Source organism: Brienomyrus brachyistius, chromosome 18 (genome assembly GCF_023856365.1).
Source record: "Brienomyrus brachyistius isolate T26 chromosome 18, BBRACH_0.4, whole genome shotgun sequence".
Lineage (NCBI taxonomy): Eukaryota > Metazoa > Chordata > Actinopteri > Osteoglossiformes > Mormyridae > Brienomyrus > Brienomyrus brachyistius.
In genome coordinates this window covers 16,966,303-16,989,625 of record NC_064550.1, presented here as the reverse complement: position 1 = coordinate 16,989,625, position 23,323 = coordinate 16,966,303, and the positions used below count along the sequence as shown (strand labels likewise).

The window sequence follows — 23,323 nt, the reverse complement described above, 5'->3', positions numbered from 1 at the left end:
TGTGCACCCCCTTTGATTTAAGGCCATGATCTTTGCATTGCCAGTGCAAGGTTCTGCTTGTGGAGCTACAGGAACAGGCCACCAGAACACCCCAGAACCTCACACGTGACTCCGCCATTTGCAGGTTTCCACCTATAGGGACTTTAACAGATTTCACTCCAGGAAAACAGTTTAGATTCAGAACATCGTCTTTGCCGCCCGCCGTTACTCATTGTGGCGTTTCTCAAAGCAGCCCTCAGGAACTCCCAGACGGTCCACGTTTTTGCTCTCTCCCAATTCCCGGAGAGTTGGGAAGGACCAAAACCGTGGGCCGTCTGAGAGCCCCCAAAGCCTGGTTTGAGAAACTGATTTCCTGCACACAGTAAGGAGGAATGAGTGGCCGGCCAGGCTAAGCTCATTGAATGGTAAAGTCTGGTCCAGTGCTCCATGTTAGCGGTCAGCATACAGAAACCCCATTGATGTAAGGGACGGGAGGGACAGCAAGAAGAGCCTAATCGTCACACAACAAGGAGACAGTCACTCCTGATGAGGGGTGAATCAAGTGAGGCTCATTTGAAAGTGACCCGTTTGTGGGTAGATAAGGAGCTGAAGAAGACTGATCACAACGTACAGATCGCCATAGTGTACATGTATGAGATTCAGGTTTATGCTACAGTCCAGGGCCAGATACCTGTGTGAGACCCTCCAACGTCACTGAGCTCTGGAAGCTTCTGTATCACAGACCTAATGCTTCTTTCCTGGCATGAAAAAGCACACAGCTGACAGCGATCACGTCGGAGGGAGGATATAGGAACGCTGAACCCAGTAACCAGCCATTTCCTGATTCCCAGAAAACGCTGCCAGTTAATTACTCTTTCCTCAACCTGTCAATCACGTTGGGGGGGCCGCGCCCGGATGGAGGACCGCGGTGACTGACACTTCATTACGAGGCATCCAAACCAGACCTGACCGACGTGCTCCCAGTCCTTAGAGCGCCCCACACTTTGCTTTTATTGTTTATGTGTGATAGACTATGAAACTCCCCCATCACTGAAATGTCACTGCCCCCCCCCCCCCCCACAAGTGTCTAAACAAATCGGACAGAAGCCCCATGGATTTGAGAATAAATTTCAATTAGCGCCCAAATTTCCACCAGAAGGACCAGGTGTTTCAAAATGTCACTTGAAGAATTGAGTCGGAATGATCAGATGTTGGGGGGGGGGACGGGGGGGGGGGGACGCAAGATAGTTGGATGTAGCAACCCCCTGGATGGGGGGTGTGAGACTTTACCAGGAAGCTACAAAGGCTGCTCTCTCGCCTTCCTGAAGGGCAGCCTGAGGGCTCTTTGATGGATAAGGGATGAAAGGGTCATTAGAGCAGCAGCACTCTGGGATACGACCGGGGGGGGGGGGGGGGGGGGGGGGGGGCTGTGGGGGTGGCTAATGCAGTGTGGGAAGCGCTGCTCGCCGGACACTCGTCCTTATCTTTGTCCCTGTCCGGCACGCTCCTCTTTATCGGGGCTGGTTGACAGAACACCAACCTCCGGGAGCTGGATAAGTGCACCGCAAGGAAAAGCACTTAGGTAATAAGCCAGTGTTCTGCTGAAGATCGCGCATGGAAGAGGGTGATGGCTGTGATGAGCGTATGCGTATGCGCACACGCACACGCACACATACACACACACACACGGCTGCTTAAGAGAGATGATGCCTGACGCATAATGCACTGGGTCTGCCAAAGCTGAACATGCTGTAGTCCGGGCAGAAAGTCTCCTTTTAGTACAACATGTTCGGAGCGATCGACTATGACCGAATGCAGAACAGAGGCAAAGCACTGAAAATGAATAAATGTGGCTTTCCATCTGTTCCTAAGCCCACTGCACATGTGATGAGAGCGGAGCTGCAGCCGCCGTCATCCGCTGGCCGCTATAAACTTTAGCCACTCAGGCGGTTTCACCTGTCAGGCTCATGTTAACGTTTAATGCCTTTTGGCTTCAAACAGCTGTTTACAGACAGACATGGCGCAGAGAGTTACACTTCAGTGAATAAAAGAGAAAGACAAAAGGGAAGCAAAAAATAACCAATTAAGTATAATTGAAATCTCTTTCAACGTCCACTTAGATGAAGACAAACAGTACAAGGGTCCAACTCCAATCCTGGGGGATGGTAGGCTGACGTAGCACAGTTACGAGTGTCTCTTCATCTCGGACAGGTTGGAGGGCATGGGGGTACTAGTTTACCGCTGAGGACTGAGGTCCAGTAAGCGTTGTTCCAGATCCTTCTGTCTCTGAGAATTCACTCTGTGAAGCACGGGAATCGCCCAGGACAGCAGGTAAAGGGAACAATGATGTCACTGATGCTGTCTACATCCCATGTGCACGTTTCCAGGGTCGATGAAAGCCAATAAATAAACAGACTCATTCATAAAAGCTGATATGAGCCACGCCCACCTGTCCCACCCCTCCATACCCCACCTATCCCCCGCCCCATCTCCTCTGTTTCCTGATTGGTCATGGTACAGCCAATCACCAGGCACCCACTCGATCCCTGGGAATGATCCGGAGTTCGGAACCATGCTTCAGAAACACGTTTCCTGCAGGGAATGGAACACAAATAATAATTGAATAATTGTCAGTAATTAACGATGAAACGCTGAAAATGAGGAAAGTGATGCAAAGCAACCGACGGCTCAACAGGCAGGCAGTCAGTCAGTCAGTGCTGAATGGATCTGACTGCTTGGCTGCCTGCGTTACAGAAAATAACTGCAGCTGGCAATTCAGGGGGAGGGGAGCAGTGAGCTAATATTATTTCCTTTTTTTTTAATGCCTTGTGGCCCCAGCACCATGCTGTCTTTTTTTAAAAAAAAAGGTGGGTCAACACACATTGAGTTTTTAATTGTATTACCCACATCATTAGCGAAAAAAAACGTTTTTCTTCCTTCTATTTCTGCACTGTTGCTCACGGTCCCTGAAGTCCCATCATAAAGCCTAATGCAAAATTCCCAAAGGCATATCATTAATACGCTGATGGCCTACTGGAAAAAAAAAGGTCCATGCAACCACAAGGGGGCAATAATGGGTATCATTTGGCAAAACGATGGCGGTAACTCGGTTCACAGCCCGCTGGCTGGATTAAGGTTCACGTCGACTAATATCCCACAGTGTCCTTCAAATGCAAAAAAAAAAAAAAAAAAACGAAACAGGCAGAGGTCACTGCTTCTGAAATGTCACTGGTTATGTAACCACATCCCAAATTCCCCGCCGTGTGTCACGACACAAGGCACTCCGGGGCGAGAGGAGAGCGAGGAAAAGCCGCTTCTCCAGAGACGTGTGACGGCAGTGAATCACAGACGAGCTGGGAATAATTAAAATTAGCATATGAGCCGCGGCTGGCAACTATGCACGGTGACAGGAGTCCCCAAAGGAGGCCGAACAGACGCCAATCTCCTGACCCGTGTCTGCGTGTGGCGAAGCAACACAGCAACCAGAAACGAACTCAGCCTCTGCACATACACTGTATGTGTGAATGCATGCACATTATGCTTTATAAAGGTAGCAGGCGGTACGTAACACAAAAGAAAATAATCGCAGACAGAAATAAACAGAACAGAGTAATATACAGGAATAAATGGGATCCCTCTATCAACACACTGTGTGCAGAAGTCAAATTGCTCAGTGAAATATCTGAGGCCAATGCAAAGATGAGTGCTTCCCAGAGCACCCTGCAGCAGGGAACTGTGAGCCTGCAGTGAGACACAGACAGCCGGATGGGGGTGGGGGGGGCAAGGACTCTGTCGTAGAGCTACACAGAGGGCACCCACCTGCTGTTTGAGCCGGGTTGATCCCGATGCCATCTGTAAAGACAAAAGACACAGGCTCAGGACATGAATAAGCGTAGGGAGGCGCGTCTGGGGGCGGGGGGGCACCCTTTGCGTTGGCACGGCAACAGCATCCTTGTGCCGCTGGCACAGCGTTGCCTTGGCGACGGGAAGGAAGCCATTCCCACTCCTGAACTTCTGTTAGGCAGCAACACCTTCATTCCGCCAAGCCATCCCCTGTCATTCTCTACAGCACTCCCGATTCTTACAGCCAGATGGAGGGATACCAGCCCGCCGCAGACGGTGACCTCGCGCGGAGGGGATACCAGCCCGCCACAGACGGTGACCTCGCGCGGAGGGATACCAGCCCGCCGCAGACGGTGACCTCGCGCGGAGGGATACCAGCCCGCCACAGACGGTGACCTCGCGCGGAGGGATACCAGCCCGCCGCAGACGGTGACCTCGCGCGGAGGGATACCAGCCCGCCTCGCGCGGCGGAATACCAGCCCGCCGCAGACGGTGACCTCGCGCGGCGGAATACCAGCCCGCCGCAGACGGTGACCTCGCACGTGCCCGCAGGAGATAGCAGCAGCTTTGCTAGAGCATCTATTAAAAGCCCAGAAATTATGAGAAGAGGAGCCACCTAGACTGCCAGAGTGAGAATCAACGTGCAACATGTTGGCAAAATAGCTGCCTTCGAAACGCACCATAGATAAGCATCTCCAAGATAACCTGCCCTCTCTCATTTGCATCTAAATGAAACTCAAATACGGCCGACCCGCAAAAATCGGATGACATTTGGCTTTCTGTGCACCGGCGCTACGGCGAAACTGCACAAAGCGACAAATAACATTTATAAGAGGAAAAAAAAGAGGAATACTTACCATTTGTGATGATGGCACTAGTCGCTGGAGGCACCTTAAACTGCGAAAGAAAAAATAGAAATTTCTAAAAATACCACATCGCCACCAGCGTGGGAATAGGACAGGCAGACGAGGATGGCAAAATACAAGATGCACAGTTTAAGTATTACTTATTTCTCTATAGAAACCAACTGCCTACCCTCTGGACCGCAGACACACAAAATAGTAGTGGGTGCATTTTGTTCCACACCCTCATACTTTACTTGCAGCTTCTGCACACAGAACCCAAGCAAAGCAATTAGAACTGCTGCGATTCCAAACAAAAGACACAGCAGTGCGGAGCCCAGGACCCCCAGCCGGGCAAAACCCAGAGGAAAACGATAGACCCCAACCCCAAAAACAGCCCAGCAATCAAGCATGCTGTATGTTTTCCGATGTACTATGCAGGCAGAGAAGCTTCACTGTCCAAAGGTCCATGGAAAGAGACAGCTATTCCCTGAGGTTCCTAATGCTGGACGAATTGCTGCTGCTACTGTGATAAAAGATTACCTTAACACCCCCCCCCCCACTCTTTCTGCTGCCTGTGTGCCCTTGAACATTATAAAGGGGCCTAAACTACATGTGTCTTCTGAGAATACAAGCTGCCCAGAAGTAAAGTTAAATCAAACTCTAAAAAAAAAATCACTACAAAGGTCACTGTAGAATCACCCAAGCTTGCCGTAGACCCAAGAAACAGTGGAATGTTAAAAGTAATAACCCTTTTATCAATTAATGCGCCATATTAAGAAACAACTTTAGCTTTTTCTTCAAAGAAACTGAAGTCTACCACACCCCAAATGACACAGGACTAAGGCTGAGGCACAGCACCCTTCGCTACCTCTTCCCCAGGACTACATGTACGGTGATACTTATACAAAGGCTTTCCATTCACTTCACTTCCACATCACAGGAGACAAGAGAAGAAAAATCGCTGCGGTGATGCAAGGGATCAAGCAGAGGAGCTCAGATAAGAGAGAGACAGAAAAACAGCCGAGGGCTGTTTCATTCCCGATCTGAACACAGAAAGGGAAGAAAGGATCAGGCAAACATGAGTCTCAACAGTAAAAGGGGGGAATAAAATCACTATCAATGAAGCATCTTCCCAAAGTGTGCAGGAGCTAATCACTGCCCGATTACAGCAAAAAAAAAGAATACATTTTTGTTAATTAATTAATTAATTAATTATTGAGACTGGTGTATGATTCACAATCTAGATTTTTTTCCATAGTATTTCCATTCCGTTGTTTCACACATTGCTCCCACTGCACGAGGTGCTGCCACCTTCAGGTGTGGTGGACTTTCTGCAGGTCAGACTGGTTTCTTCATCAGAATATTAAGTCCTTTGTTGTATGTGATGAACGGATTCTGTCGTATGAAATGCTTATGATACGGCTCTTATTATTCTTAACATTATGCAAATATAACAGCATAAGAAATTTCAATTTTAAATTTCGAAAGCATAAAAAGTGCTCCAACACCCCAACAGACAAACAATGTACAGTTACTGCACATATCAAGTAGCGATACCTGAGAACAAACAGATGTTCAATGAGCATAGTAACGTCAGGTGGGGGGGGGGTTGGTGAGCATGCACTAATACAGCGTGGTGCAGCACCCACCACATAGGAAAACTTCTCGGGATCTTGGTTGGCACCCCCCCAGGCAGACACACAGTCCAGTCCTACCCTCCGTAAATGGCCATCTCTCAGTTGCAGCCAGGTGTTACATGGGCGTCCCCTCGGCCTGGTCCAGCCGCTCGAGTCCTCAGCAATGAGGATCCTGTGAGCTGGATCACCCTCAGGGGAAACGCGCCACATGGCCGTAACTGACACTCCCTCACAATGCAGGTAATGTGCCTCATTCAGGACTCCCTGAGCAACTGCTCATTAAACACAAAGTCAAACCAGTGGTACCCAAGGATTCTCCAAAGAGACACGGTACCGAAGGGGTCCAGTGTTCATCTCAGCTCACTGAATAGTGTCCATGTCACAGCCATACAGCAAAGCAGGGAGCAAAGATATCAGGAATGCCACACACCCCTTTCCAGCGACCTCATAACCCCCCCCATGCTCTCCAAATCACTCTGCTGACTTCATAAGAAGAGTCACCAGAGAGATGAATGTCGCTGCTGAGGTAAGTGAACCTTTCGATGCAGTTGATATTCTCCCCGCAAACAGACACACTGCTGATGGCTGTTCCCAAGACATCGTTAAACGCCTGGATCTTGGTATTTATCCAGGACATGCACAATCCCAGACACTCGGACTCCTCCCTCAGTCTCTCAAGAGGCCCTATCAGAGCCTCCATTGACTCTGCCAATATCACAGAATTGTCAGAAAAGTCAAGATCAGTAAATCTTTCTTCATCAACAACCGCCGAACCACACGACCCTGCCCAACACCCAGTCCGCGCACCTCCCCCAGCCTACAGCCCAAACTGACGAACATGTGAAACACTGTATTGGGGCATGTATCCTGCCCGCACTGCACGATCACCGACACCAATGACGAGGCGGCGCCGTCTCACCTCCTCCGCCGCAAACTTTAACACCGCAGTGAAGGGTGTGCTCTCCGGGACGCTCAAGCTGAAACGAGATCAGCACCATTAGCACATAAATAAATTTACCCTAATGTGGTTAGCAAACAAGAAAACAGCATCCTCACATGGCAATACGCCGCAGGGCAGTCAGCAGCGTTGAAATAATAATAATAATAATAATTATTATTATTATTATTATTATTATTAATAGTAATAATAATAGTAATAATAACAATGATAATAATAACACGTGGTTACGTATTATTCTGAACGCATAAAACAATGAATCTGTGCTGCCATCAGGAAGCGCTGGAAATCATACGTGTTAAAAGGATCAAGACGACCAACAGCCGGTTTATGGTGCAAAACATAATAGACGGAAACACGTCTGGCTATTACCGGCTTAGTGTTACAGTCAATGCAGAACAATAATAAAATGCCGTACGGTTGGCTGATTAACGAAGGCAGACCTGGTACTGTGAAGCCCTGATTCTTTAGGATACTGTCACTTACACTTTATAAGGCAGCCGGGGGTCCGAAGTCAGCGTTATTTTAAACGTCACTTTCGACCTGAATAAGGAAAGAGGTACACAGTAACACGCGATCACATCATATTCTCATATTTAACATTACTGGCATATAATAATAGTGCCACATAAATAAATGAATTCAATGTACACGAACTTACATTTTGACAAAAATCTACAGCTTCTGTTACCCCCAACAGGAATCCACGCCTTGACCCTTGAACCAGGAAGTGGAAAGTACCAGCTATTACACGTCACCGTAACACCGAGACTTCTACTTTGAACGCGTATATATTTTAATAAGTGAGATATGTTATATGTAATTTTTGTAAGAAAAAAATCTACAGCGTGGTCGTACGATTTAAGACATTTATGAGAAGGTTGGGTATAAATTTACCGTAATAAAGGATGTATATGCGCATTACCATAATACTCAGATAATTTGGGATCTATCAATCGACATGGTTTTATTTCTCGTTTTCTGAAAACGCAATGTACCAACGGTACAGTGACCTTGATAGATCTCAAAAGGAGTTCATTACAAATCAAAGTCTATTTGGAAGCTATTAGAATACCTGAAGTGGTATAAATGTAGTTTTAAAATAATCTCCTCTGCATATATTTACATTACAAAGAATAAGTTAAATGAACGTCATTGGTTCAGTATGAAATACATTACAACAATTAAATACCGGCCAGTGATACAGTACTAGAATGCTCATCCATCCATCTTCAATAATGTCTGAACATCCCCCCCCCCCCCCCCCCCCCCCAAACACACACACACACACACACACACACACACTGAAGCAGGAAACATTTCCAATGCCCCCCCTCCCCCCACAATGACAGTACTGCGTCTGAACAGTACTTCTGTCTCATATGATGAGTGAGGTAGTCTGGGTAACTCGATGCACTGTATCATTAACCAGGGGAAACGGGGGACTCAGGAACACTGTCTCCACTGCTCATACTTGTTATTCATTATTCCAGTGCTGCTTTTGTCTTAATTCATGGATCACTGACACTGAAATGGAGGAAGACAAAGGAATAATCATTGACAGCTGGGCTTTCAGCATGACTGAATATTTTATGGAAAACTTCTGTTCTGGGTTTTTACCATATTGTTGCACCAGAAGTTTAATCACTCTTCAATCAGAGAAGTTTAAAATACGTTTACAGAAGATATGCTACACATCCATCCATCCATCTATTTTCCAAACTGCTTATCCTACTGGGTTGTGGGGGGGTCTGGAGCCTATCCTGTCACTCTCACACGCACACCTACGAGCAATTTAGCAACTCTAATTAGCCTCAGCATGTTTTTGGACTGTGGGGGCAAACTGGAGTACCCGTAGGAAACCCCACGATGACATGGGGAGAACATGCAAACTCCACACACATGTGACCCAGGCGGAGACTTGAACCTGGGCCACAGAGGTGTGAGGCAACAGTGCTAACCACTGCACCACCCTACCGCCCCATATTGTACCCATTTAAAGCATATTAATGTGGCAATTAGCTTGAAGGCACATGTGTCTATATGGCTATACATGCACACAGGCTAAGTGGGAAATGCAATCCTGAGACCCAATGAAATGCTAAATAATTCATAAAGATTTGGGCCTAGAAAGAAGTGATCCCAGTGAAAATAATAAAAAAAATGTGCTGCATTTATTAAAATCGAAGTTGCACTGAGACAGGGTCAAGAATTTAGCTGGCTTTCACATATTAAAATCCAATCCAAACAAACAGCGGAGGGAATGAATGCATTCTGGACCAACTGCCAGCTGCTGAGTTACCTACACGGGATGTAGGCTGAGCTCTGGTTCTGTACGGACTTAACCTGGGTAAGGGAGACCCCTCTGAGTTATGACACAACATTGTCCACATCACCAAAGGCCTCCTTAAAACATCTGACATCAGTTTGGCTGCAGAAGCTCGGTACGGCTTTATTACCAAGTTTGCCATGCCTTCATGCTAGGACCATGAGGAAAGATGCAACATCTTTATGCGAAATATGTTTAATGTTAATATTTGATTACACAAAAGAATGAAATGTTAGCATTAGTTGTGCATGCCTGCTTGTCAATTATTTCAGTACAAGAAGTTCGTGTTTCTGAGCTCTGCTGCGCAGTAGTGACAGTTCGGCACGTGCGTCTGCTACCGACGCCCCCCATCACGCTGTCGTCCAGGATGAACAGCCAGAACACCTGAGCCTTATTTTCCCTCCTGCTGCAAAACTAGCTGCATCTTCCAAACCTGTCAGCTTTACAGGCTGGAGCAGCACGATTCCCTGTTTCTGTTATGAGACGCGAGTCGTGTGGCAAGGCTGCCCCGCCAGGGTGATTAGCTCTCTGTGTTTTGTTGAGACTAAGCTGTGAGTGGTGGCCTCCTATCCCATTCTTCATACCCAGCCAGCGATTATTTGTAAGCAAGGAACAGGTAGGTGCCAGCTTGTCTGCTTAGCTGGAGCTATCCTTCCAACACAAGAGCAGGGCAAACCTCATCGAAATTATGTTTGTATGCGTGTTTCATGGAAGTGTTACACAAAAATGTTCTGAAGGCCAAATGAAAAATGAAAAAAAATAAAATTGTACAGGAGGTGGGTCCCAGTAACTAGAGCAGACATACCCAAGACAGCTGATTGGTTGGTCTCACCCCCTCTAGTTGCTTGGACCCACCTCCTCTACAATCTGATTGGTTATCTCTCTGGACCAATCGTTTTTCGTTCTGCCCTCAGAACATTTTGTGTAAGTAAAACTCCCACAAGCGTCTCTGTCTCGGCTGACATTGTAGATGCTTAAACTACTAGAATTCTTAATTGTGGGTTCCTATTGTCAAAGAGCTGTATGGAACCCCTGTATAAAAAAGACACATTCTAAGAACATAATCTCATTAAGCTTTAAGATGTTAAATGTCACATATGTTGATTTCTATATTGAGTCTCCTTTTTGTAGATTATTTATGACATTTACAAACTTAGATTTAAAAGTCTGTTTTTTTTTTCAGGCTGGTAAACTCCTTGCAAAGGTAGCTTTGTATAAACTGGACCTGTCCAATGCCTGGCTGGGAGTGATACTGGCCAGATCCAGTTTGAAGATGTAGGTCAGAACAACAACTGAAGCCGTCACTTGCTGGAGATTCGTGGAACCTCAGACTGAGCCGGGTCACATCAGCTGATGGGTCTCAGTCGTCATCTGGCTCTAGTCCAGTCATCACTCTTTATGCTTTGTGTACGTAACAGGTGCACTGTTCATAGAATCCAGGCAGTGTTACACTGTGTCCTGTGCCAATCACAAGCGGAATGTGCCTTAACAAATAATCTGAGGATTTTATTGGACGGCTGCAGGTAGACTTTAAGTTCTGGTTAAATTCACTGTCTATATGGCTCCCTGAGCATGCAAAGTATGAACTAAGGCTTCCTAGGAGGTCTGGCTCTGTGATATCGCACAGTTGTTCTACAGACATCCCTTTACATTGTGGCACATCTGTTAAATCCAGAAATATTCTGATCTCAGATTTTATGACTTACATGACGGATCTTTTAACAGGCATGTGGCCAATTTGGCATGATGTCAGGAAGCCTTTCGTATTTTTGTTCCGTGCGCCACATTGGGGTGACTCACTCAGCGTGTGGGGAAGCGGGCTTGAGAAACGCCACGGTATTTATAGGAAAGTGCCGGCTTCACGCCGATCCCTATGGAGGGGCTCCTCGCCTCCTTGGTGCTGATGGCTCCTTCTTCAGGTGACCTTCCCTCTTCTGGGCCACTCTGCCGCTTGAAGGGCCTGTGCTGTTTCAGGCTTGGGCCAAAATTACCAGGGGGCTGGCTGAGACCACAGAGGATGCCCCGAGGGGGGGTGGGGGGACTTCAGCTTTCAACCAGAAGAATCACCTGTATCTTCTGGCAGGTGCCCCATGCTTAGGCAACATCTGCAGCAATAATATTAAAATGACAGCTTGCAAATTGCGATATTGCATTCGACGTTCAGTATATAAAGAAATGCAATATCCATCAATCTTATGTAATCATTTACCTTTCGAGTCCTGGATCGCAGTGATCTTGGAGCCTATCACTGTACGCACAGGGTAGAGAATGAGGGACACCCTGGACCTGTAGGAGAAAACAAGTAATCTGCTTTTTTTTGCTAAATGTAATGTTCCTCAAATAACTTCTGTTGTTCTGTTGTAAATCACTTTCTCAAGTTCACCATTTGTCTCATCTGTTCACTCGTCCATCACTCCTAACTGCTTATCCTGTACAGCGGTGAGCATGGTGCCTGTGACAAGAAGTACAGGCCGGTCTGTCTCAGGGCACGTGTGTGCACACACGCACGCACACACACACACGCACACACGCACACACACACACAGGTTGGTAATTACTGTATATCTTTGTGGGGACTCTCCATCCTTTTCTATGGGGAAAACTCTAATCCCAACATTGACAACCCAGCCCTAACCTTAACCCATAAATAACCAAACATTTTTAGTTATTTGATTGCATTCACAGATCTTTGCTGGGACCTGAAAAATGGTCCCCACAATGTCAAAATGAGAGGTTTTCATCACATTGTGGGGTACATTTAGTCCTCACAATGTAATATAAACATAATGCACAGACACACATGCATATACATACACACCAGCATTTCTGCATTTCCAGAGGAAACTGGATTGAAATAATTGGTTGCCTGTGAGGCCAGTTTGGATGAAAAGCGTGAGGAGCTGAAACCCTGGAAGACGGCTTGTCTAACCCGAGATCGTGCAGCACGTAGAAAACCTGCCAAGCCATCTGAGCATGGAAGGATTTTCTGCTAGTCCAACGATGAACAAACAGCTACAGCGGTACAGAAGATAACAATGTTCTGCAGTTTCCGTCCCGCCTCCGTAATGAGAGGCCAATATGTCTCTTGGGGTTTCACTCAATATTCAAATGGTCTATAATTAACTCCATTGCACACGCCTTGCACCTTCCACTGAAGGCTGTCAAGAGAATGAAGCTGCATTTGCCCCCATATGCAGTGGACCCCACCCAAAAACAAAAGCTCATTAGAGGGAGAGCTAAAGGTGATGATTGTGATGGTACAAGCGCCTGGACTGGAGAACGAGAAGCAGGAGGAGATGATAGTGGCTTGCAGTGTAACACCAGCTGTCTGCTAGCAAGTAAACAAATAAATAACACGACACGACATATTCTGTACTCTATCGGGAGGGGTAATCGTCACGGTTTATCCGTGAGCAAACCTGCTGCTCAGAGGCAGCCTTGGTGTCTGTCGCTGTCCGGTGCTGCTTGACGGAGCCAGAGAGAGCTGATCTTCTGTCTCCGGGTGGGGGGAGAGGTGACCCCCAGACCTCCCGCCGAGGTAGCGTTTGACACATCACGGTCGCCACCGTTTCATGAACAGCGGATCGATCGTTTCCATTTAGCGCCGAGCTACTTACAATGGCGTGACGAAGCTCAGTGCAATCCGAATGATTGGATGCAATGAAGGACATTTTTGTCGTGTAATATCAACACGGTGGGAGACGCTTACCACCCCCCCACCAAAACACAACTCTTTATAGTGCTATTAATTCTCATCCACATCACTGCTGCTGCTTATATAAAATATACACTGTTTTATGCTGTTAAAAGAATATGTGACTGTAGTACTATAATCTGATTCACCATTCAGCTCGATATTGTATAAATTATTTTTCATTATATTTCCTTACTTGTTTTATTTTATTTTATTTATCTTTTATAACATGTAGCACTGGCAGACAACATAGAGTTTGGTTGTACATCTACAATGACAATAAAGATATTCCAGGTTCTATGTTCTATGATCAACAATATGTAAGGCTGCATTAAAGACTAGTGCGTCTAATTAATACTATTATAAAGGAGGAAAAATTGAGAAAACATCTGGAGTCCACAGCTGCTTTTCCACAGAGGTCATTGGGGTTGTAAAGGTGAATTAAATCCACAGCCTGTTGTTGGTGTGACACTGCCAGTCAAATTGCTACATTTTCCATGTGTGAGAATCTGGCAATAAACCCCCAAATCTGTTCATCGACGGCGATTATTTTTGATCTCTTTATTTGTGGGGTGTCAGAGCACAGAGGCCACCTGGCAGCGTTACAGCTCACCCACTCGATCCTGCCTTGCTTCTGGGTTGGCTGACAGATTGTCGGCGTCGACAAACGCGAACAGAACATTTCTGCACATTCCGGGCAGACAAACTGGCTTCAGTTAGGAGGCGCAGCCGGCAGCGGACGCTGCGGACGGCGTGAGTCTTTCGCCAGCGGACGGCGGAGCATCTTTCCCTCCATCCGCACCCTGTCTCCACCCGTCACGCTTCTCATGTGGCCGACCAGCAGCTGCCGAATGAGGCCAGCAAGGCGTCTCTCGTCGCTGGGATCCCGAAAAACAAAATGATATCAAAATTGCTGGAATGTCCTGGCTGATGAGTCCCTCCTTCCTACAGTGGTGAGATGATTTGTTCCTGGGGGGCTTGTGTGACCAATGGCACGACACGGGGTAAGTTGGGTAGAGCTGAGCCTAAACTCAAGAAGGAGGCTCCAGAGAGCAGAACATGACACATCAAAACCCTGATCTTATTTCAGACTTTCAGCTACACATCCAGGGGCAGCCCTAGCTTTAAGCGGAATAGGCAGCTGTCTAGGGCCCCCAAAGTACCCACGCAGTGATATGATCATCAATTTTTGTCCTCCCGAGTAAAGCTTTGCCTGTGGCCCCAGAAAAATTACAGCTGACCTGTGTACATATCCGTATTTTAGATGCTTTAGATCAGCGTTTTCAACCCAGTCCTCGGGGGGCCCTAAACAGTCTGCATTTTTGCATGATTGCTTGGCTCGGGTATGTTGGGAGCAACAATGCAGACTGTCTGGGAATTCCCAAGGACTGGGTTGAGAAACACTGCTTTAGATTCCTCAATCAGTGAAAAGCTTCCTTTTACGGAACTGCAGAAACAGCCTGACAAATCCAATGGCAGTTTGTGAGACAGGGGAATCGAGGCACATATACAGTACTATAAGTACAAACACAGGTCTAACTGGGTCTGTTTTGATTGGCCCATTGTTTTCCAAGCCAGTCCTCAGGGTCCTGAGGTCCACGTTTTTACTCTCTCCCAGCTCCCTGCCACACAGTCCACCTTTTTTTTCTTAAAGTCACTCCCTACCGAAAGCAGCAAGGAAGCAAAAACATAGACTGTCTGGTGGTCCCCGAGAACTTAGTTGATAAACATTGGATTAGCCAAATCTCCAAAATGGGAAATATCTCTTCAGAAAACAAATGTTTGAAGCAGATTGGTTTTGCCAGTGTTTTTAACAAGAACAAGACTTCTTCATGAAAACAGCATGTGGCCCTTGACCTTTCAGCACATTGTGGCTAAATCAGCAGGCCAACATCCCCCTTATAGACCTGACCTTCTTTAACAGACATTTCATTCCAGCAAAAAGAATCCCTCTAAAAATGAATCCTTCCACCCACGAGTTTGTTTTTTTTTTCTATCTTCACTTAGACTTGTGCATGTATTACTCTGAGAAACACCGAGCACGACAGGGAATTCAGTCTGTGTGATTTATTTTTGGCATAAAACATTCAGTTAATCTTTGAAGCCACAAGTGCTGATGCGTTTCCTAAGACTTCACAAAATGCAGGTTTCTTGCTGACTCGCTGTGCACCAGGAATTATTTGGACCCAAAACAGCTCATAACTTCTGCTCATTTGTACTGCTGAACACTGTACTGGTGCAGTCAGGTTGAGTAGTTGGTTCAAAGGTACAACACTAGCCTGACGGGGTCTGTATTGATGACGTGACGACCAATAACAGACATTGGGTCACCATGGATTCTCTTTTACTAGGAAATAATTATATTTTATGGGCCAGGATGATGTCATCCTGATTCATTTATGACAGTTGGATATTAATCGATGCAGGACGAGCAACCGAACAGCTCATCTTGTGGCAGGGCTGTACAACTATTGAGTCAAGGGTCACTTAATCATTACACAAAGCCAATCTGGAAATGGATCTCGGATTTACTAAAAGCACCACCACAGGCCTGTACTGAGTGCTCTTTTTTGTAAGCATCATGCAAAAGAAATACAATTGTATCTGGCACAACTTTGCCATGGTTTGGCTTTTCCCTGCCAAGGGAAGAGTGCTGCATTTTTCTAACGTACCAGAATTAGATCAAAGCCCTAATTAGCACGCTGATGTCAGGCAGTTAAATTCCTTGTTGCTTTTTATTACCAGAATTTTCTCTGCTGTGATGTTGGAGGGAAATTCCAAAACATCCCCGGCCCATATTGCACAGCACAAAGACCAATTAGTGTTCCAGGTGAAGCTGGGTGCACCAAGGGTGGGTGAGTGGGGTTTGTACCTGATTAATTAAAATGATTAATGTTAATCACTAAATCGCCGTATCAACAGGAGGCTTAGAGACACTTCGGGGACTGCTGATGAAAAAACACAGCAGCAGCCAAACAGCAAAGCGGATCAGAGGCAGGACTGGTGGGAAGGCGAAAGAAAAGCACTGATGTGGGTTTGAAGTGGAGCTGGAAGGGCAGGCATTGCTGGGCTGGAAAATGGAATCGTGCCCTTAAAATCAGCAGTGTATTTTAAAATCATGCAGCGTATTTTAAAAATAGATCACCAACAAAAATTAACACTCCTGACACATGGATGTCTGGAGACATTAAATGAAAACAATTATATTTAGCCATTTAACTAAATAAATTTGCATTTAATTTAAAACAATATGTAAATCACAGTGCATTTATTGCGGTAAATGAAGCAAATGGATAATTGAACCAATAATTAAAGCAATACAAGCTAAAGTTAATAAAAATACATTTTCTATGTGATAAAACCATCTGGCTGACAGTATGCCTACCAAGAACTGGCAAGATCCAAATTAACTTACATAAATTAATTGCAATGTCATCTTCCACAGAGCTTGATAATTAATCTCCCAAACAATGAGAGTATGTCTGAGTTGATAAATTGATAAATTTTTCTGAATAATAAATTGTAATACAAATTCAGTGGATTATCGCCTGTACAAAAAAACAAAGTATCGTAAGAGTGCGTGTGCTTCTGCTCATGTCAACAGAAGTACTCAGTTATAGTACTCAATTGCTTTTCAACAAGAGCCCATTAGGGTTGCAACAGTCAAGCACTTCGAGTTCAGCCTGGTGTGAATGAATCCTCCAATCACGGGGATGTGATAAACATGAAGAGAACATGCAAAGGTACTCGGAAACAGAATGAAGCAAGACTGTTGTTAAGGTTCTATTGTCTGCTTTGCTGTTTTAGGTAAACAGCACCTCAGTGGACCTTCTGAGTTAGTTTTGGTTGAGTAGCTGGGTTCACACAGTGGTCAGACATCTGCTGTTTCAGCCGCAGGTTATGGCTGAAGCCCTGTTCATCCAAGGCCGCCTCATTGATCAGTCTGACTTCCACGCTTCCTCAGTGATGATGCCTCAATGAGAAGTGAATATATCCAGGGGGACTGTCTTCATTACTGTGCGAAAAAGCAACTTCAGTCAAGCATTTGAAATCTTTTTTTTTTTTTGCACTTCTATATTTGTTCCATGACACTTGATGACAGCCAGTTCACATGCAGAAAAAGGGGGGGGAGAGGGGGGGTAATGATCTGGTAACCTATTTCAGCATCCCTTACCTGGAGGGCAACTGGCATCCTTGAGAAATCCGGTCATGTTATGAAGCTAGTGCTGAAAAAGGAATTCTAGTTTCTGAATGTGACGAGTTGAATGTCCTCATAAGGAGGTAGTAACAGCATGGTATTTCACAGGTGATTCCTCTCCAGGTGCCAACCGGCTTGTGTGGTAGTGAATACAGGAAGATGTGAGGTGCAGAGCTGGGGCCGTTTATGAACTGAATTGAGAATGCATGGCCGATCCCAATTCACTTCCTTGAGTTGGAAATGAAATTGGAATTGCATCCTGTTCTAGGGAAATAGAACAGGAATTACAGGCTGAGAACTGAATTCAGCTTCTAAGAGGTTGTTTTGACTGGCTAAATATTATACTAGCAATGGTGAATATTTGATAAGATAAACATTACAAATACCTCTGATCATAATGTATGTATTACAAGTTAAGGAAGATAATTTGCTTACTGATTTAATCACTGTGAAATATGAATCTGTGCTTTGTTTACGCAGCACCAGCACAGAACAGACCAAACCTTTTGGTTGCATCCACAACTTCAAAGTTACCAATTTAATTTAAAATTAATTTTAGGTGGAAGCATCATGTATTACAGAAGTAAGCATGGCAGTATTCATTTTCTCCTCTTTATGTAGTAACTTGCATTTATAAATGATAACATATTCTTGCGCACGGAACCATTCACTGATATGAGCAGCATATTAACATCACGGGATATGGATTTCTCCAGACGTCTCGGTTCTATAGCCTAGATATAAACGATTCAGAGACTGGGACACGCCGGTTGCGGTGCAATAAAACATAAATTTGGGCCGGTGTTTTATAGTACAGCACAAAAAAAAGGAGAATTATGGTGAGCTCGGTCTAGACCGCCGTCAAGCCAGGAGGGGGCGGGGCTGTTCGTCTGCTCATCCCAAAGCGAAGGTGCCGGCTTACGAACTCCGGGTTTACGGAGGGGGTGCAGGCGGAAGGACTCAAAAGCATTGCGGCATATCTACCTGGCTTTTCCCTTCCTTATGGATGGAGTCATAGGGACGCCACAAGAATAATAAATCTGTACAAGAATAAGGAAATAAACACTGAGTAAGAAAGTTAAATAAATACAAATGAAAGAATGAGAAAACAAATGCCTTTCTTTATTGCTTTTTCCGTATTGCCTTTTCCCTATTGCCTCTCATATGACTCCATTCTTATGAGCTGTAGTTAACGGGAGGACTACGACGGGAGTCCAATTGTTTGCCGGTCTCGGCTTGTTTCGCCGCCGCACGGAAATCCCCGAAGGCCGTTCTCCTGTCTGACCCGCGACGCTGCTTCTACATAATTCACGATTTTATTAAATTTACCTTCCATAAACTGTTCTTTTCCCTCAAAGTTACATCGAACATTGCATTATAATAGGGAATTGAGATATGTATCACAATTTTGAATCTAAGATATATGCTAAGGAAACCCACAAAAAAACGGAATTGCAAAGAGTCTAATTAAATTAAAACTTCCTATAATTCCAATCCAATTCCAATGTTTCTTATGGTTTATTTTTTCAATTCCATTTCCATGTTTGCCTTGGACTTCCATCATGAATGGGCCAATGCTGATTAGGTGAAAGGTTCGGCGACATGGGAGGGGCATTTGCGGACCCCCCCCCCCCCCCACACACACACACACACACACACACACACACCCTCCCCAAATGAGCCATCGTGCCACCCCCCACCCCCCCACCCCCAAATGCCAGGATGAATGAGTGAGTTAGTCATGTATGCTAAAACAAACAAAGCCTGTCTGTCAGAGGCGTGACTCTAGGTTGCATACACCCCCCCCCCCCCCCCCCCACCTCCACCGCACAAGATACTGTAAGTTGCTGTAATTCTGCATTTACAGGCACTTGCCTCGGGAGAGAGAAAAAAAATGATGCCAATGCTGTACTTTCCAGAGGTGCTAAAACTTAAATAGCTTCCATAGTGTGAACATTCAGAGGACATATGTATCATGAATTATAAGCTGCTAAGTACAGTCAGGTGTAGCTGGAGATCACAGCATCTCAGCACAACATTTTTGGACAATCCTGTGATATTTTCCGTGCGAGACCATATGCTAAGATGATAATGGCGCTAACGAAATCCGGTAGGGTTTACGAGCCGCTGTTCGCGGTGCAGAGCAGAGCAGACGTCAGCTGGCTGTGACTAATGTAACACTGCCTGTTTTTTTCTTCTCTCTCAACAAACCCAACCGATTTCTTTGTGGCGAATTCAGTAACTCCGTGTTCATCCGGAGAGTCGGCCTTTTGTAGATGGCCGATTGCCCCCCTCCCCACTACCTTTGAAACAGCCCATTTATAACCTCCTGCTTTACGGGATCTGAGTGTGCAGTGACCCTGTAGGAAGAAATGCAGCTTATCTCAGTTCCTTATACTAGGAAATAAGACAAAGTATTTGTTTAAAATACAGATTTAACACAAACACAGGCTTTAACAATAAATCCATCATCTATACTAATTTACAACCCTCATAGATTTGATCCAGGCCTCTCCACCCTTACGGCAAATCCACTTTACCACATTAAACAATACAGTTAGAATGAATGAAAACTAAGTACCATGATGTAACTTATTAAATGTGAAGACCGTATTCTTTGTTTTTCATGCAGCTAATTCATTATCAGTAACAAGTGTGACGGAGAACTGTTTTAATGGGAATTACAAGTGTTTAAAATGCGTATGAGTGTCATAAAACCAAGTAATTCAATGTAGGTCAGTGACGAAAATCCTTAAGGTAACTTTGAGGCAAGTAGTGTGGGGCGGTGGTTGGGGGGGGGGGGGGGGTTATTAGGGCTCTGTGGAATGGGGAGACGTATTGGAAAGAGAGATTGGATAGGAGATGCAGTCTGGGACAAAAGAACAAAACAGGAGTTAGTTTTTTAGTATCAGTAATTACAGGTGAATGAATGTGCATGTCACCTGAGTTTGGGACATGCATGACTTCTCCCCCCCCCATCCCCCACTGCAGGGATACACAAAAAAATACCCCCAGTATTAAGCAGTGTACCTCCAGGGCGATTGTAGGATTTGACCCTTAGTGGGCCCAGAAATACTGGACAAAATTTCTAAATGGATTTAGAATAATGATTTTGCAGGAAACCCTCCCTGAATAGGGTCTAAAATTGCCAGTTATGTGCCTGTTCATTGTTTGTCTGATGTGGAACGTTTGTTATGTTGGGTGGAAAATATACATTTATTGTGTGTGTAGTAATCTTCACTCTGTCTCCCCTCGCCATAAATCATTGATAATTGTGCAGGAATTGTCTTCGGCACTGTCCTCTTCTGAATTGTAGGATCAGAAGGAACGCTATTTCATTCTACTATGTACTGGTGTGGCGTGATAATGGTGTTAATCAGCCTCTTCTCTGGAACATGATAACTCACCTGTCAGTTAGCTAAGCTGCAAAGTGGTACTTGTTCCCAAAATGCATTAGCATAAGGTCAGCTGTAATTTGTTTGATAAATCTTTGTATTTGTTTGGAACTTACATGAGGACTAACTGTTGCTTGTGATCATTTTTTTGTCTGCCTCTTAAATGTCAGAACAAATCAAAGGTCAACAAAACTTGCCTCTGAATCCTTTTTAATTGTGAATGTGTGATGCTTAATCAGTCCCACAGCTGTTCCCATTCAGATCATAGCAGCTGGGGGGTGGAGATTTCAGCTCCTTTGCTAAATATAGGAATCAGATCCCGTTTCAGGCACACAAGAGTAAATGAAATTAGCTCCAGTCTGCGAATTCGCTAATTAGCGTCATGGGGCTGAACACACACCGGGGGTGGTGGAGAGATAGGTGAGCGTGAAGTGACTCTGGTACTTTAAAAGGAGAGAAGCCTTTGGCAGCCACCTTATAAAATTCATCTCACACTGCTATCTGCCAGACCTACACAGGTGTTATGAAACTTTGTTGATCTTCGTCTGAAGGCTGGTCAGCCCACTCCTGAGCAGTGTGACAACGGTTGTCATACAGTAATATTTATACTATCATGAGACTCAGTTAGTCAATTGCTGCATAACCTCCCTGGGTTACTGCAAATAACACCAAGTACTTGTGTGATGCTGTTGTCATGGCAGCCAGCTGAAGATTCTACTCTCCTCTCCTAGAAGGCGCCATTCTGGAATCTTCCCACATGTCCTTGTGTTACCACACCTTCACCGTGTCAATGGACATCAGCATTGGTTTGGTACTGACCAGAGATCAGTACTGCTGAGAGATACGTATTTCAGTTCTGCAGTATAAGAGATTTAAGTCACTCTTTCTGTCCATCTCAGGTCCCCTGGAACTTTCACTGGAGTGGAATAAGTGGGAGAGAAAACTGATTGTCATCTGCAGTATACAAGCTTGCCTGTATACTGGAGATGCCCAACTCCATCGTCAGCAACTTCGCTCGCTCTGATGTGACTTGCCTTTTTCAGCTAAAGTACCTTTCTGTCATTTGTCTTCATTAGAAATTGCAGCTGAGGTACCAATTACAGACACTGGATGTGATTTCCCAGCCCATTGAAATGCCACTGCCTGTCCTCTCACCAGTGACTGACAACACACAGCCATTACTCCACCCACAACATGTATTTTCGTCCCTCTTCTTTTCCACCTTCTGTACTTGGCAGCACCTACAGAAAGTAGCGCCTCATGCAAAAAGTGACACCAAGAACTAGCGACCTTTGGCATTAATGACTGATGCCTTTAATGGGCCTTTTAAGCGTGAACTATCTTCCCCCCGCATGAGAGAGAGTCAGCCCTGCCACATTACCGCCGTGAGGGAAAAGATCCGCACGGGAACTCTGACCTGACTTGAGAGCTTGTCCTCGGAAGGCTCGAGGTTCTGTGATTGCATCTGTGGGAGAAATGAGTTTCGCGGTTATCGTGGAGGCCACCCAGGCTTTCTGAGGGCTGTGTGTAGTTCTGTATCTCGTAAATGCGAGTCACCCTGCTTTGCCGCTGAGGTGTGCCCCCCCCCCCCCCCGGAGGATGTCATCAGAGCAGAAAATAAAAAGAGAAAGACGAACATCCTGTCTCAGGTTTATCAGCACAATATTTCATTCAATTTTACAATTTTTTGGTGCTGTGGTGAGTGGTTCAGTGTTCCTGCAATGCAGCGCCTACAGGAAATGTTGCCTGGACCCGTCACTCGAGGGAGACTGTAGACACTGTGCAAGTGGAATCTCACAGGTTCAGGAACCCTAGTCCTGATGTCACCTTCTAACAAGATTGCAAGTATTAGTCCTGCTGTGACATTCTAATAGGTTCTTGAGCATTAATTAATAAAATATCTGTCTGTCTATCTATCTGTCTATCTACTTATCTATCTACAGTATATATCTGCCCCTTAATGCCACTAACGGAAATAAGGGGACCAACACACACAAGGCAGTTCTCCTGGGTCTCAAGCATACGTGCCACAAACAAGTGGACATGTGATCAGGAACCAGTATATTAAGTGAAAAGTTAACCAGATGTTTACCTTGAACACTTGAAACGCGCCCCTGGCCATCTCCTGCCAATAATTCCGTAGACCTTTTCCTCAGGAGTCATAAGTGTGTCATTCTGACTCATCTGCTCCACCGGCACAGGCAGCAGGTGGGTCATAGGAATGGTCAGTGGGATAGTATTACAGAACCATAGCATTTAAGTGCAAAACACACACATTCACACACTCCTGAAAAGCACCTCTTGGTTAAGCAGTCCATCAAATTTAATTCAGCCAACATTAGTGAACAAAAGGGAGAATGTTTACGCTTAGACACATTATTCAATCACAGGTTTCGTGCTTTAACCAGTATGCCACCTGGTGGTTCATAAGATCAGTGACACATG

At 45.4% G+C, this 23,323-nt stretch overlaps 1 protein-coding gene and 1 long non-coding RNA gene across 2 annotated transcripts; one reads left to right on the top strand and one right to left on the bottom strand.

The window, feature by feature from the left end:
* Positions 1–1,929: 1,929 nt before the first annotated feature.
* Positions 1,930–8,033, bottom strand: ufm1 (ubiquitin-fold modifier 1). Its single transcript, XM_048984157.1, has 6 exons — positions 7,924–8,033; positions 7,749–7,805; positions 7,224–7,281; positions 4,680–4,719; positions 3,799–3,831; positions 1,930–2,571 (listed from the first exon to the last, which is right to left on the bottom strand). Coding segments are annotated over exons 1-6 (258 nt in total). The 5' UTR covers positions 7,926–8,033; the 3' UTR covers positions 1,930–2,503.
* A 13,187-nt stretch (positions 8,034–21,220) lies between these two features.
* LOC125713198 (uncharacterized) lies at positions 21,221–22,637 on the top strand. Its single transcript, XR_007383510.1, has 3 exons — positions 21,221–21,298; positions 21,610–21,689; positions 21,778–22,637. It is a non-coding gene; the product is annotated as an uncharacterized LOC125713198 (long non-coding RNA).
* The last annotated feature ends 686 nt before the right edge of the window (positions 22,638–23,323 follow it).